This window comes from Clytia hemisphaerica, unplaced genomic scaffold (assembly GCF_902728285.1).
Source record: "Clytia hemisphaerica strain Z4C2 unplaced genomic scaffold, Clytia hemisphaerica genome assembly, whole genome shotgun sequence".
In the NCBI taxonomy this organism is placed as follows: domain Eukaryota; kingdom Metazoa; phylum Cnidaria; class Hydrozoa; order Leptothecata; family Clytiidae; genus Clytia; species Clytia hemisphaerica.
In genome coordinates this window covers 231,075-247,925 of record NW_027104353.1, presented here as the reverse complement: position 1 = coordinate 247,925, position 16,851 = coordinate 231,075, and the positions used below count along the sequence as shown (strand labels likewise).

Here is a 16,851-nt window from a genome sequence, read left to right as displayed (position 1 = left end):
GTTTTCTTCTTTTTCATGTTTTCATGTAACAGAAAGCCCTATCTTCACTAGCAACTGGAGGACTATCCTATTTTTGCTTTAGAATTGCTCAACGCCGTGTAGATTGGCCCTTACGGTTTTAGCGAAGTGAGTGCAAGCAAGCGGACTGCATTCTCTTAAAGAGAATGCAAATCGCTCTAGGGAGACCAGGCTGTAAACCAGAACATAAAATATCAAAAACTAGACTGTGAAATAGTTTACAGCCTGGGTATCCAGGCTAGGGGAGGGCTCATTGTACGATAAAATTTATCTTTTTGGTGTATGTTTAAGGGATTGAATTTTTGTTAACATTAGGAACTCTCTCTTTTTCTTTATTTTCCCTTCCCTTTTCATCTGTGCACATGTAAGTTTGTGTAGCACTAGAAACATATTTGAGAGTTTTTCCGAAAAATTGAAATTTGAATCTTCGGCAGTTCTTTTAATTCATAGATTATTTATTTTAATGTCCATAGTAAATATTCATAAAAATGAAAGTTATACGCCTTCATATGTAATATAATAAAGAGAAAAAGAATTCGTGTAAATAAAGATTCTTGTAAAAATATTTATTTTCATTTATGTCATATTAATAAATTATATTTTCCCAGAGACATAAAATTGAAGCTGAATGTTGTCTATCATTAAAATTCATTTTTCAGACTGATAAAATGTTCAAACAGTTCTGCTTCCCTTAAAAAAAAAATCATTTTCAGAGCTCTTCGCCCAACGTGGGCACCTGTTAAAGTGGAATAACTGCTCCATATCAAATCGAAATGTAATTCAAATGTAAAATATTTTATTCAATGATTTTGTACATAAAATGAAAAAAAGACGTCCTAAGGATGACATATGGACGAGCTTAAAATGTCTAAATGAAAAAGGATCTTTTTTTATCCGTATCACACTCAATGGGGAAAAACGTCTTTTGGACGTCTAATGTACGTTTCTAGGACGTCCAAAGGTCATAAAGCCGTCCATTGAATGTCCATAGGACGTTGATGTCCATAGGACATCCTTTATGGACATCCCAATGGGACTTCTCACGGAGCGGATGGGATTCGTTTCATTTTGGACATCCTTCAGACATCCGAAATACGTCCGTATCTGACATCCACCTTGTCAAAATCGGACCTTTGACGGACATCCTATGGAAGTCCTGTGCCCACCGGGCAGCATTGTAGGGCAGAGAGGCTACCAGAAGTTTGAGGCTCGGGATATGGAGAAGGGTTCATAAATTTTTGAGCAAAAGATTCAGTCTGGACTGTGAATATATAGAGAGTGTAATATTTCCGAAAATTACAACAAAGTTGCGAAGACACCGTGCAAAACTAAAAGAACAATTTAAGAATTCATAGAAGCAAACCAATAACTAGGTACTTCCATCGGATCAAAAATTCTGAGAGACAACCTAAAATCAAAAACTTTTCATTTGACCATAGCATAGATCTTACTTGTTTCTGAATTCACCTTTTTCAATCTCACTAAATCAAATTTGATGGAAGTAGTCAGTAATACTAAAATAGTTATTTTTTTACTACCTTGGCACATGGTTTTATTTACACTATTTAAAATTCTAAATTCTAAGATTAATGTTCACAAATCGGCCTCTTTTCCTACCATAGGCATACTAGCATTTTGTGAGCAGAAACAATGGCAAGTTTTTGTCTTTGTTTGCTTTTTCGCAAGTTAATGTCTTACAAAATTCTTTGGTCAAAAAATGCAAAAATGTACGTTCATCGACAGAGTTAAAAGAAATTTTCTAGAATGGCCCAATTTATATTTTTTTCATAGAATATGTACTAGTTATCGCATGTCTTTGAGTGCAATACGAGAAATATTTTATGAGTTCTGAGATTTTTCCGTAATATTTTTCTGAGTCTTTAGGATTTTCTAGAATGGCCAAATTCATATTTTGTTCATAGAATAGAGTTTAGAAAATAGAAAAATTTAATAGAATAGGAATTTGCTTTTTAGACACAGAAAAGATTTCGTGTGACAAAACTTAAGTGTTTACATTTTATATCAGGCTTTTATGGTCGAGATGAGTTGGTCGGGAAAAATACTTACTTATAGGCTTTATATAAAAAATGGCGACCAATTTTTTTTGAGGTGGGCAGATGTCCACATAGGTGACAATCAATAATATGTTCTGTTCACATCGCCCGACTTACCTTCAAAACATAAATCCGGAGTCAGCCCAGTCGCAATGTTGTGGGAATATTTTTTGATAGCTAAACCCTTTTCTACATCACCATTCGCTTCAAGTTTTTGTTTACTTCACCCACATTGAGTCCTGTTTGATTTTTTTTTCGTCCAACCTCATTTAAATTAATGAAAACTTGAAATTCACTGACATGACAGAGCCGGAGATGTGATAAAACTTGTTTCCGAGGCTAAAGATTTTTTTTTAAAGTACGCCTCCTGACGGATAATATACGGATTTGTATAAAACAAAAATCTTCTGGAATGGCCATTTCAAATCAGAAAAAAAATGAGATACAATTTTATTTTTTGCATTGAGGATGAGCAGTCAAAAAGATATATATTTATTTCACTTATAATTTAGCGAGAACAGGACAACAATTCACACTTTATCTCTTTAACAGAATTTTGCATGCAAGAAAATAGGCTGTGAAACATTTCTTTTGCGTGCGTACATTAGACTTTGTAAATCGATATTTAAATACTTATTTCTGTATAGCCTGGATATCCAAGCTCAAAATTTTAGAAAAAACAAAATTTACCTCAACATACAAAGTTCTGAAATTATAGAGCTTGGTCTCCCTAGAGAATGAAAGTGAAACCCATGTTTCCTAGCCAACCCAGGGGCAGCAAAACAGAAATTAATAAAAAGCAGTCTTAGAAGATCTAAAACTATTTAAAACATCCAAAGATTACAACAAAGTCCATAAAAAAGTTTGCATGCATTATCATGACCAACCATGTTTTTTTGGAAAATGAACTTGCCTCTGCTTGCCTCTGTTTTCTTCTTTTTCATGTTTTCATGTAGCAGAAAGCCCTATCTTCACTAGCAACTGGAGGACTATCCTATTTTTGCTTTAGAATTTATTATTTTTGCTCCACGCCGTGTAGATTGGCCCTTACGGTTTTAGCGAAGTGAGTGCAAGCAAGCGGACTGCATTCTCTTAAGGAGAATGCAAATTGCTCTAGGGAGACCAGGCTGTAAACCAGAACATGAAATATCAAAAACTAGACTGTGAAATAGTTTACATCCTGGATATCCAGGCTAATTTCTGTATTGCTAATATCGTAGAAGTTTCGAAAGATTCTTCTTGGATGTTTGATCCTGTTAAACATTGGAACCTGTTATATCTTTTGCTTTGTAGATCATACTCTGGTTTCAGAACGAGCGTTCCCGAAGAAAAAGAGCCGCTACGGTTTCCAACACGTCCAATACGAATCCCATTTTAATTTAATTTTTATTTATTTTTAAAGAAAACATAAAAATAAAATTAACGTAACCAAAAGTATCCAAAGTATACCATAATTTTATTGTAAGACAAATATTATTTCGTTCGATTGACATTAGATTAGCTAACGGGGCCTTAAATAGTCGAAAAAAGAAATTACACAAAACAAAACGATACTCCCCTGAATGAACGTATTCTCTTTAAAAGCGTAAAACTTCCTGGTGGATTTGTGGTAGAACAGTCCCATTACATGAGCTGGGGTTTGTCGCCGTCGTGGTAACTAGATATATAAGATTAGTGTATCTATGATACATTTATATGATGTGTACGTTCATTCTTTTTTCCTAGTTTAAAGTAAAAGTATAGGTCAACCATCCTCACAAATAGAATGGCTTAAACTTAGAAACTAAAACATTATAGTGACGTGAGTTTATGTTGTCGCTTTTTGTAGAAGGACATGGCTGAAGCGGTTCCTTGTGTCAGTCCAAAGAATTAAAATGCAAAATATTATTATGAAATGGAAAGATCAATGACTAACTTTAATTTACCACTTACTCTGATTTATATTAATCCCAAGTCCTAGCCAGGATCTACGTCTTTGTCATTGAAAATGCAGGATATAAATGACCATAAATTCCATTTCAGTTCAGTACTGCTGAAGATTCCAATTTCTGCCGAGACATTCTTATCGTCAATATTCTAAAAAAACGGTATTAGCTTAAAGGAATTATACGGTGTTATATACACCCGACTCGTCTGAAACTGATGTCAGCAAAATTTTAATAAAAGAGTCCTTTCAAATTTGTAAATAAAAGGAAGAAAAAAATCTTGCTCCACATTTTTCTTTATTCATTACAAAAGATTCTATTTATTTCAATCTGCTGAATCAACATACATTATAACTATGTAAAAGGTCAATGGCTTTATAGCTTAAATGTGCTACACTTTATAATTCTAAAAAGCCTAAAATAAAATCAAAGTGCACGCACATACTAAGCTTTAGTTATATAATAAGCCGAATGAGCTGCAAAAAGTCATCCCGAAAAACTTATAGAATGATGTCCAAAGCAGGAGTCGGTAGCAAATTTGACCCACGCCCTTAGAGAAGAACAGATTCAATTCAGTTCATTTTAAGTTTTTCGAGGGAGGCCTGGACCCAAGCCATCGTTTTCGGGGATTAAATATTTGTAGCTTTACGCGAAAGGGTAAGTTGATCTGGCACCCGCCCAGCAGATGCAATAAAGATTTTCATCCGGCACGCTAGGTTAAGCTCTGAAGGTCGGAAAAATCTTCAACATCTGGAAGGTTTAGATTACTGATTTTTGCAAGACTGCGTCAAGGATTTAGCAGCGGGAGGTCTGGTAACCCAGCCCTCGTTTTCGGGGATTGGCAGGCCCAACAAAAATATTTTCATTAACCATATTCCCCTAAGGGTAGTTGAACCCGACTTGGAATGCGGCACATCAAAGGCCGACTATCATTCCTCACCGATGGGAAATTGGCACGCTCCTTTAGAGCTTTAGCGTAGGCGGCCGCAAATCCGTCATAGGAATATCAGATAAAACCCGGCTGGGGATGCGGCACATCAAAGGCCGCGGCTATCATTCTTTCTATAAATGGGAAATTGGCCCGCTTAGAGCTTTAGCGTGGGTGGCCGCCGATCCGCCATCGAAGACTCGGAGATAACGATCAAGCCTGCTGTACTTGCGCCTTCTTCTTATCGCTTGCTTGTACAATATCAAATCAACCGAACGTAATCGAATCAATCGAATACAATTTAATGGCATATCTTGGGTAATATTCGACTGCTTCGATTATAGTCGACAATCGAACGGCAAATCTTGGGTAATATTCGATTGATTCGATTATAGTCGACAATCGAACGGCAAATCTTGCTGGGTAATATTCGATTGATTCGATTACATTCGACAATCGAACGGCAAATCTTGGGTAACATCGATTGCGATTCGATTGCGTTCAATTGATTCGATTGACACCGCCTGGTTACAGTGCGTCCATAATTAAGCGGTTACATTCGATGAGTTAGGCAAAACTTTGTTATGATATCTATTGTGTTATAATAATCATTGCTATTAATTGATCGAGTTTATTGTTCCAAAAAAATATATCATTTCAAAAAAAAAGAAATATATATAACATCACAGATGAAAATCATAAAAACACTATAAGGATTTTTTACATACTTACGGTTAAGATTTGACCGCTTTATTACGAACACACGGTATAGTTTGATTTTTTCTTAATTTGAAAGAATTGAAGAAAAAAAACCTTTACTGTCCCCCCGTATTTCTTCTATACTTTAATGTTTGATTTGCTTGTATCCTTACATCCTTCGCGGTAACCATTCTATTATTTTAAGTTACTCGATATGTAATATCCATGCGACATGCGTCGTACATTACATAATAAAAATTGGAACATTCTGATTACAATGGTAAAATGAATACATCCCCCAAAGTCATATATATCATGGCTAATGTAAACTAAACTTTTTAACAACTCAACTTACTTATTCAGATTCTGCAAAACTAAGAATTGGATGTCGAGCGAAATTCACAGAATCTAACAAGAAGATAAAATGTATACTAGAACGCTTTGTTACAGTGAAATCTTCAGAGGAGTGTAGCGAATTTGAATTAATAAAAGGTAAATATTAAATTTAAAAATAAAATTATAAAATTATTGGAATCGGGATCTAAAATTACTTAATTTGGAGTGCTGAGTAACAATTTTTTTCAGTTTTGTTCTCTCTGAGCTGCCCAGTCAAATGTGGCCTTTGATATTCTAATTATATTAGCAAAGCGATGAATATCTATGAGTTCATACTCTTTAACTTTAAAGGCAATCGATCAAGATTTATAGAAATCTAATATCAGTCTGACTAACGATTAAACATAATAATATTGCAAAACTTTTGCATTTTTTAATCAATCAAAATAGAACATAAACGTGCGTTGCATCAGTTTATTGTTTTTTTGTAATCACAAAAGTAAAGTCCAGAAAACTTTTAATGCCTTGGTATTTTCAACGTTCTTGTTTTTCAATGTTGACACGCTGTTGACATACATATTAACCCGATCGATTGCCTTTAATATAACTTAAAACATTTACTTTTTCTAAACTTTTTGAATTTTCTCGAAAACTAACATTTTCAGCCAAAGTTTATGTATTCAAAGAGTCATTCACGAAAATTAATCCGTTTAAAATAATCGAAATCACTAAAGATTATTTTAATGAAAACTTCTAACAGTTTGGTTGTTTACTTTTACAGAGTCTAAGCATATATTATTACTGGGATTGAACGCTAAGAAAGAACGCTGTATTGAAGAAATCGATTTGCTGATTAGGGATATGGAATCTTACCTTATATTTTACACATCCAAAATCGCAGAGTTGCGTGCCAAAGCTGATACAATTGTCGTGTTTGAGGTATGTTTGCTTTAATAATGAACTTATCTTTTATAAGATACCCAGTCCTAAAGCAGAAAAGCAACCAACCTAAAATGCCAATTAAAAATTCGTTAAAACATGATAATTTGAATTATTATCCGACGCGCGTAAATAACGACATTTGATTGGCTTCTTTAACTGTCCAATATTTTTGCATACATTGATGATATCACCATTGCAATGTCTTCTGACATTACATCACGGACCCAATAGCTGATTGGTTGTAAGTGACGTAATATCTGTCAACATGTCACTTACAACCAATCAGCTGTTGGGTCCTTGGAAGACATTGCAATGGTGCATATTATGAATAGCTTCCGCGGAGGCTATAAATTTCTAAAATTGACGTCACTCAAGGATTTTGTTGATACTTGAGCATCTTCTTTTCTACAAAATAGAAACTCATCCTTTCGAAGGAAAACTACCAAGAATCCCAATTTATGACCTTACAAGTTGGAATTATGGAATTATACTTTTCTCGAAAGCCCAAAATCTTTGCATATTTATGACTTTGTCCAATAACTGTTTAGTATCCGAATCTTTTATCTGATACAAAACTATTTTCCCTTTAGGACAAAGAGTCTGGTGAATGTCAACTCGGAATCAGTTTTGTCAAGGAGCAATTAGAGAAAGGGTTCACTTGTTATGCTTCGGTCCTTCCCTTGGAAAAGATCGAGTATTATCAATCTACATCAGGTGTCAACTACAAACCTTGTGCCGAAGAATGGGAGGAGGAGGAGGAAGAGGAAGTAGTAGCCGTTGCAATCGAGACAGCTGCAGAAGAGTTAGAGGATCTTGTCATCGACCATTTAGATGTAGAAATGGTACAAAGCCTAGGATATGACTTGTTGGGTTCATTCGATGTTCGATGTAAGTGATTGCACCCAAGGAGATAGTTTTGTTATTCTCTCCGAACGTTTGGGCGAAGGTCGTTTGAATGGCAGAAACGGGAGTAACGCTTGTTGCGTCATTTCTATCTTGACTGGCTATTTTATGAGCCAGCGTTCAAATATTAACTTCGTAAGCAGTGTTCCTTTGTTTGTTGGTTGCATTGAAGTTGGAAATACTCTGCACGGGAAGCTGATAATCTACTGGTACAAGAAGCAATAGACCTAGTTCCAGTAGATCTTCATGTTTTAGAGGAAAGAGGAACCTTACCAAAAGATTTAAACGAGGTCATTACATATTTATTCTTGAATGCCAGAATCATAATAGTGACTTGCAATCACCAATCCATTTGTTTGGTTCGACCCACTAACAATGAAAAAGTGTTTCTTTTCGACTCCCATCAGCACGTCGAGATGGGGCCGTTGATCGCTTGGTTGGAAGAAGATATTGGAGATATCATTGAATATATTCCTTTTAAGAACAAAGAAGATCAAATATATTTGTGTTCCATTCAGCATTAGCTGTTCTATACCCTCTTATGCGCATAGTGTTATGGCCTCAAAAATGCTGATTTGCTGTCTCTTGCCTTTATCCCTTTTGTTTTGCCAGTGTAAACATGATTATGTGCTAAAGTTTTATTAGAGACCTTTTTATATTTAAAATTTTTATTTTTAAAAAACATTCAAGCAATATATTTCGGTGCTATCACCATTCCCAAGCTTATAAAAATACAAATGTTCTGCTTGAATGTTTTTTAAAATTAAAAATTTTAGACTTTGGATAATGGCTTCAAATTATAACCTTTTTATTTGTATTCAATAAAGTTAGCTTATGCTGAATGAATGAAGGTAAAGCCATTGCTGAAAAACCAAACCTGCATTTTAGGGGCCACTAGAAAAACGCTACCTGACTTTGAGCAAAGAAAAATATGATTAAAAGTGAAAATTTCTGAATTCAACTTTTGGGAAAGATTAAGAAGTTGCTACAAAAAATTGGAAATTTTTTAAATTTGCGATTTTAGAAAAACATTTGAAAAGCATTTTAGGGGCCATATACTGTACTGCTCCCTGGTCGAATTTTTGTTTCTTTGTCTTCAGAACAATTTCATATTCGCCTTTTAACGAAAATTTATATTTCACGGGCGCGTTTACTTTTAATTTCATTGATTGATTGTACTTAGAGCTGCTTAGAGGGAATTTTTATTATAACTATTTTATTTTAATTTGTCCAACTAGTTTTATCATAACAAATGTTATATCGGTAAACATCCAAAATACAAATGTTTGCGTAAATTCAAGCTGGTATTTTTCTTCTTTGATTTTGAACTATTCCCTTTGATATTTTGTTTCGTATTTGAGGTATTTGGATATCAAATCATATCTTGTCATGTCATGGCGAATTAAGATTTGATTATATTACAAAAACAAAAAAACATCTCGCCACCAAAAGAGTTTCTGATTAATCAACTGTTTAGATAGCCTGGGTATCCAGACTCAAAATTTCAGAAAAAAACACTCTTACCTCAACATACAAAGTTTCTAAAATTTTAGAGTCTGATGCAACTAAAAAAGTTGGGTACAGTTTGTTTGATACTGCCTGTGAGTGAACCCTTGTTGACAGGCTATCAAAACTTTGTAAACCCAGGCAGACACACATAATTAACTTACTATAAAACCTCTTTCAAAACTACTTTAAGCTACATCAAAACATCAGCCACATTTATAAAGGCTCTTTTCCAGCGGCCATTTTGTTTACAAATGAACCTGCGTTTTCATTTTCATTTGTTTATCTTTTTTTGCAAGGTCAGCTTTTTCCGTAACTTATGCGCGCGCATCGAAAAATATCACAAACCCCGCGAAAATTCTGCTCAATGACTGGGCGCGTACTGAACAATTAGAGACACTCGCATATGCAGGACAGATATCCCTGCAGAGGAGTTAGTTGGACCAGACCGTAAACCAGAAACATGATTTTAAAAAAACTAAACGGTGAAATAGTTTACGGTCTGGATATCCAGGCTACTGTTTAGATAACATATAACCAACATGAATATGAGTTCTTTTAAGAAATAAACTATTGTCAAGAAATTATATGTAATATACTATCAGTTATTTGGAGAAAACGAAACCCCAGTGAAAAAAATGCGGGTCGATTCTCCTCAATTTATCTACGGTCTTAGATATCATTTACACCACTGGACTATGAGCTATTTGGAGAAAACGAAGCCCCAGTGAAAAAAAAGCGGATCGATTCTTCTCAATTAAGTATCCACCGTCTTAGATATCATATACCCCACTGGACTATGAGCTATTTGGAAAAAACGAAACCCCAGTGAAAAAAAAGCGGATCGATTCTTCTCAATCAATTATCCACAGTCTTAGATATCATTTACCCCATTGGACTATCAGTTATTTGGAGAAAACGAAACCCCAGTGAAAAAAATTGCGGATCGAGTCTTCTCAATTAATTATCTACGGTCTTAGATATCGTTTACCCCACTGGACTATCAGCTATTTAGAGAAAACGAAACCCCACTGAAAAAGAGCGGATCGATTCTTCTTAATTAAGTATCCAGTCTTAGATATCATATACCCCACTGGACTATGAGCTATTTGGAAAAAACGAAGCCCCAGTGAAAAAAAGCGGATCGATTCTTCTCAATTAAGTATCCACAGTCTTAGGCCCTCTTAGATATCATATACCCCACTGGACTATCAGCTATTTGGAGAAACGAAGCCCCAGTGAAAAAAGCGGATCGATTCTTCTCAATTAAGTATCCACAGTCTTAGATATCATATACCCCACTGGACTATGAGCTATTTGGAGAAAACGAAGCCCCAGTAAAAAAAAGCGGATCGATTCTTCTCAATTAAGTATCCACAGTCTTAGATATCATATACCCCCACTGGACTATCAGCTTTTTGAGAAAACGAAACCCCAGTGAAAAATGCGGATCGATTCTCTTCAATTATGTATCTACGGTCTTAGATATCATTTACCCCACTGGACTATCAGCTATTTGGAGAAAACGAAGCCCCAGTGAAAAAAAGCGGATCGATTCTTCTCAATTAAGTATCCACAGTCTTAGATATCATATACCCCACTGGACTATCAGCTTTTTAGAGAAAACGAAACCCCAGTGAAAAAAATGCGGATCGATTCTCTTCAATTATGTATCTACGGTCTTAGATATCATTTACCCCACTGGACTATCAGCTATATGGAGAAAACGAAGCCCCAGTGAAAAAAAGCGGATCGATTCTTCTCAATTAAGTATCCAAGTCTTAGATATCATATACCCACTGGACTATGAGCTATTTGGAGAAAACGAAACCCCAGTAAAACAAAGCGGAGGATCGATTCTTCTCAATTAAGTATCCACACGTCTTAGATATCATATACCCCACTGGACTATCAGCTTTTTAGAGAAACGAAACCCCAGTGAAAAAAATGCGGATCGATTCTTTCAATTATGTATCTACTACGGTCTTAGATATCATTTACCCCCACTGGACTATCAGCTATTTGGAGAAAACGAACGAACCCCAGTGAAAAAAAAATTTTCTGATCTGGCCGCAGACTATGGGTTCATCTATAATAGTTCATTATAAAAAAATCAAGTTGGAGCATTTAAGCTATCAATATAGTTTGGTTAGATATTCCCACTTGTAAATCAAGATTTGTTTGTTAGTTAGTACCATAGTTGATACTAGTTTATTCAGGGCTTACTTCATACTGTTTGTAAATAAAGTTATCTTTAAAGTTCAATGATCTTATTACTTAAGTCATCAAAAAAATCAAATAAAATTTTTTTTTCTTGCCGGCCGCATAAAAGCTTTTTTCCTTCACCCGCATTCCGGAAACCATTTTTTTATTTTTGCCTGACAGCAAAACTTTTCTACATTTTTTTAAATGCATGTGGAAGGAAATGTCAAGTTCACAAAAAAAGTTTTCCACATTTTTAAAACGCATGTGGAGGAAAGTGTCCAAATTCACAGCAAAAATTTCCACGTTTTAAAAGCATGTGGAAGAAAATGTCAAAATTCACAGCAAAAATTTCCACGTTTTAAACGCACGTTGAAGAAAATGTCCAAATTCACAGCAAAAATTTCGACGTTTTAAACGCACGTGGAAGAAATAGACCTTTTTTTAAAGAGGCAGCCATGTTGAATAATTATGTACTCCAGCATAAAAACAATGATACAGCCATGCATAATTACTGTATCATGCATATTTTAAAAATTATGCATGACTGTATCATTGTTTTTATGATGGAGTACATAATTATTCAACATGGCTGCCTCTTTAAAAAAAGGTCTATGTCCGAATTCACAACCAAAAGTTTTCCACGTTTTAAACGCACGTGGAAGAAAATGTCCAAATTCACAACCAAAGGTTTTCCACGTTTAAAATGCACGTGGAAGAAAATGTCCAAATTCACAGCAAAAGCTTCCACGTTTTAAACGCACGTGAAAGAAAATGTCCAAATTCAAACAACCAAAAGTTTTCCACGTTGCATTTTAAAACACCAAGGGAAATTCAATCATCAATCAGTAAATTTTGCTCCGGGTTTTAATTTTTACATTAAAGCTAACCAGTTCATATCCAACCACAACCATTTCCTTGGGTACCGCATCTACCACGCTACCATCATCTGACCATCATAAAAAAGTGAGTTCAAACTTTTTTGATGTTGCAAGTATTTAATTTTTCAAATAGTAAAGCATGGTCAGATTTATCCACAAATATTCAGTCACCTGCCTTGTTAGAATTTGTGTAAATATACGGGCAAAATTGAAGTTAGTTTGTTGTGAAAGTTGATAAAATGCCCTGTTTTTCAAGAGATTGCATCAATCTCTCATGCCAAACCAAACGAAACATCAAATCCAGAAAGGAATAATCAGAAAAGTTCATCATCAACCATTTCTTGCAACAATCACACAAAAATCATGATCCGATTCAACTCATTAAAGCATAAAAACCAAAGAAAAATAGCAAAAAAGCAGTAGCAACCAGTTGTTTACTTTTGCCGCCATCTTTGTTTTGACTGTTAGAAAGCAGTATGATCCGATTAACATTACGCTTTCGAACCGGGCGACGTTTCCCGATCGAGAAGGATACTTATATTTTCCCCGCGACGTTTCTCGAATAAATGACGTCTTAATTGTCGTACAAAAAACACCCTACTGTTTTACACGCCGGAGCTCGATTTACAAAGAGATTTGGAAAAAATCCATTACGTAATGCTTCCAACAGACAGTCGGGTGCAGGCGACAATTCTCCATATTGTGACTTAAGACAGTTGCACACGACGACGAAAGTCTGAATGGAAACGAGGCTGAAAAAGGGTAAAAATTGATTTTATCACCCCGCATATCAGCTTTTTTTCCCGCGCTTTTGCCAAAAGAATCGCACTCGCTCGCTGCGCTCGCTCGTGCGTAATGACCCATTCAAAATTGTACCAATCTCACAGTCATTTCGCTTTTGTTTCGTAGAAGAGATCTCTTCACAAAACAAACATCGAACTGAAGATCCGATAGATTATACACCACCTCCAAAGAAAGCTCACACTGAAAGTAAGTATACATTTCCCATGATATCTATGTATTCAAACAAAATACTCTTACTCTTTTCAATGTAAAGTTTGTACTTCTACAGTACTTGCCAACATAAAGTCTATAATATTATAAATTTTTATACAATTTCTTTATTTATAGAAGTAAAAACACCTTTATCTGGGAAAAGCGCATGCAGAATTCCTACGGACAGTAAGTAAATTTTTATAATGGCTTTCTGAGTATTTATTGGAGTATTTATTCCCAGCTGGCACACAACGTTGTTTCAACTTTTATCACAACGTTTATCTAACGTTCACAACGTCCATATAACGTTATATTAACGTTTAAACAACGTTGTGTGCCAGCTGGGTTTGCTTTTCTCATCTAAATGGGATTTTATTATTCATGATATGCGCCACTGGAGAGTCTTCTGAGAACTTTTAAAATGTTCCACCTGTTACGTCACTTAAAAAATAGAATTGTGGCGTATTGAGTGGAAATTTTGAAATTCTTGGAAGGTTCATTAATATTAACCTTTCTTACAGATGAAAGAAATGTCAACCCATTCCCCAGCTGGCTCTAGCAGTTGGTTGCTTTCCAAGCCAAACAAAAGCAAATTTCCACTGCAGGAAGCAAGTAAGTTCATTCTCTATTAAATAATATTGCATTAAATATTACAAAGCTTATACACTCAAAGGTCCTTAGTACTTCTTATTTTCATATTTCTAATGTAATTTTTCAGATTACAATATCGAACAGTCTCCTATTAGTGGAAATTTGGGAGACACTAAAAAAGATGGTCAACCGGCATGGATGTCGAGGGTGACGAGGATGTACAAGTGTGTGGGTCATTTGAGGAGATGGACGAGTTTGAGAGCATCCTGTCCCAAAACACTCATAGAAAGAAAATAGTAAGTTATTATAATTAGTACTTTGCAGTCTGATAAAGTATCAATTTTTGCAAAAAAAAAATTATGTAGCAAAAATCACACAGCTCTATGCAGAACGATGGTCCTGAGAAGACGCAATTAGTCCCGAGAAGACGAAATTAATCCCGAGAAGAATAAAAATGGGTAGCATTTATATCATAGTAGCCCTAAACATTTAAGTATATGTGATCTAAAATATCAATTCTCAAAATTTAATCCATTTTATATGAAATAAATCCCGAAAACCCTTTCAATTTTAGTACTCATGCAAATCGAGAACTAAGTACTGACCCTCCAATTCATTGATCAAAAGTTACTGAATGATGTGATGTTTCTTTTGTAGCTTAAAAATTTATCGAAGATTGGCGGACAGCAATTTGAAGAAAACACAAGAAATGTGATGAGAAAGTAAGTATTTGATATCTTAGAGTACTGTGAAAGCAATGTGTTATAGTTTTCTGAAAATTGTATCATGCCCCTTCATCTTGTAGAGTAGTCTTGAAGCATCGCTTAACCTTTAATACATATTGATATCTTCTGTTAACACTACAGGTATTTTGCCATATATGACCTTATATTCGATTAAAATTCTATACATCATTCTTTCTCAGGTTGATGTCAAATGGCCTAATGTCGCAGATGAATAAAGATGGGCAAAGAGGGAAGCGAAGATTTCTCGATTTCGAACGAGTCGTAGAACTTATCAAAGGTGCAGATGCTTTCTTATACTTTTATTTTTAGATACAATCTAAATTTCAGCTCAAACAGACTCAAACTAAACATGATATATAATTTATCGCAACCACCAAATAATTTGATTATTTTCGCTAAATCTGTACCGTGTCCGTCGAAATTAGTTCTTACGAGGGTAATGTGCGATGTGAAATCAAAGAAACTTTTTTAGTGAGTTTTTTCTGCCTTTGTTCGATTAAAAAGACATCTCTTTTCTAGTTGTGATTTATTTTCGTGAAATTCGCGAATTTGATCCACGCGAAATTTTTAAATTCTTCTCTCGCGAAAATTAGACACGCGAAAATTTATCCACTTAAGTTAAATAAACATGTTTACTATCACGTTCCCATATTTGTCACCTTGATGAAATTACCAAAGTTCAGTCCAATAAAGAATCATTTCTCAGAGATGTTGTAAATAATGTTATAATTATAGAATGAAGGTGATAGATAGGTCATGGGACGTAAGATTGACAATCATCCGTTTATTTGAGTAATGTATTATTTTATATAGACGCAGTTTTGATCAACTTTCCACCTTCGTCTGATGGTACTCCGAAGGTAACAGGGGCCCAAGTTGAAAAATACATGGGTATGGTTTTGAAGCGAGCCCCCGATCGAAAGGGAGGTGCAGGAAGACCTGAAAAAGTAGACTTCGAGAAAGAAAATGTGAGTGACCAAAATGCGGATTCGGAAGTAAAGAAAGTAGTCTTCGACGAATCCGAAGAGTAACTACAAATATAAAGTAATTTTTTGGACAAAGATGTGTAAACAACTATAAACCCTCGAATATGACGGAGCCCGATTTTCGAAAAACAAAATTTTTGGGCAAATTTGGGCCAAAAAACGGGTTTTTGGACTTTTTGAAAAATTGGATCGTTAACTTTTTCTGATTTTTTTGCATGAAAGTAGGGTACCATCATAGGTAAAAGATGGCTCAAGCAGATTTTTTCAAAAAAAAAATTTTGGCTCAAAAAACGCATGTTTATCTATAAGAATCACTATTAATAAGCATACATCAATGTTCTTGGTTAAATTACTCAATTTTTTTATGAGATAAAGGTTTTTTTTGCTCATGAGGGCTTACTTATGAAGAATGTGTATGTTTAAAGATGAAATTTTGGTTACTTAGCGTGTTTTTATAGAAAAACTGGCCAAATTCGATATTTATTTATAAGCATATTATCAATTACCTAGGTATTAGCTTTTCTCGAGATTACCTCTTTAATTCTTTATGATTTTTTGCACAAAGATGCATAACTATAAACCCTCGAATTTGACGGAGCCTGACTTTCAAAAAAAAAAAAATTGGGGGAAGAATTTGGGCCAAAAACGGCTAAAAAACGGGTTTTTTGGACTTTGTGAAAAATTGAATTATTAACTTTTTCTGATTTTTTGCATGAAAGTAGGGTACCATCATAGGTAAAAGATGGCTCAAGCAGGCTCAAGTAGATTTTTTCAAAAAAAATTTGTTGGCTCAAAAAACGCATGTTTATCTATAAGAATCACTATTGATAAGCATACATCAATGTTTTTAGCCAAATTACTCAATTTTTTGATGAGATATATATTTTTTTGCTCACAAAGTCTTGGATATGAAAGAATATTTCAAGAGCATGAAATTTTGGTTTTTAAACGTTTTTTTTATAAGAAACAAACGACTAATTTTAATAGATCGTCACTATTTGTGTTCTGAATGATTGTTTAATGGCCACGCTCACGTAGATATCAATTATATATGTGTTAAATGCATAACTAGGTAGGTCCATAAAAGTATTTCTTGTTAACTTTTTATTACCAAGAACATTAATATTGTATTGTATGA

At 34.6% G+C, this 16,851-nt stretch overlaps 1 protein-coding gene across 1 annotated transcript; it reads left to right on the top strand.

Annotated features, from left to right (window-relative positions):
* Positions 1 to 14,171: 14,171 nt before the first annotated feature.
* On the top strand, positions 14,172 to 15,779 carry LOC136818106 (uncharacterized). Its single transcript, XM_067074463.1, has 4 exons — positions 14,172 to 14,277; positions 14,639 to 14,703; positions 14,907 to 15,004; positions 15,541 to 15,779. Exons 1-4 carry the CDS (start codon positions 14,176 to 14,178, stop codon positions 15,756 to 15,758), a joined length of 483 nt encoding a protein of 160 aa, XP_066930564.1. The 5' UTR covers positions 14,172 to 14,175; the 3' UTR covers positions 15,759 to 15,779.
* Positions 15,780 to 16,851: the final 1,072 nt, after the last annotated feature.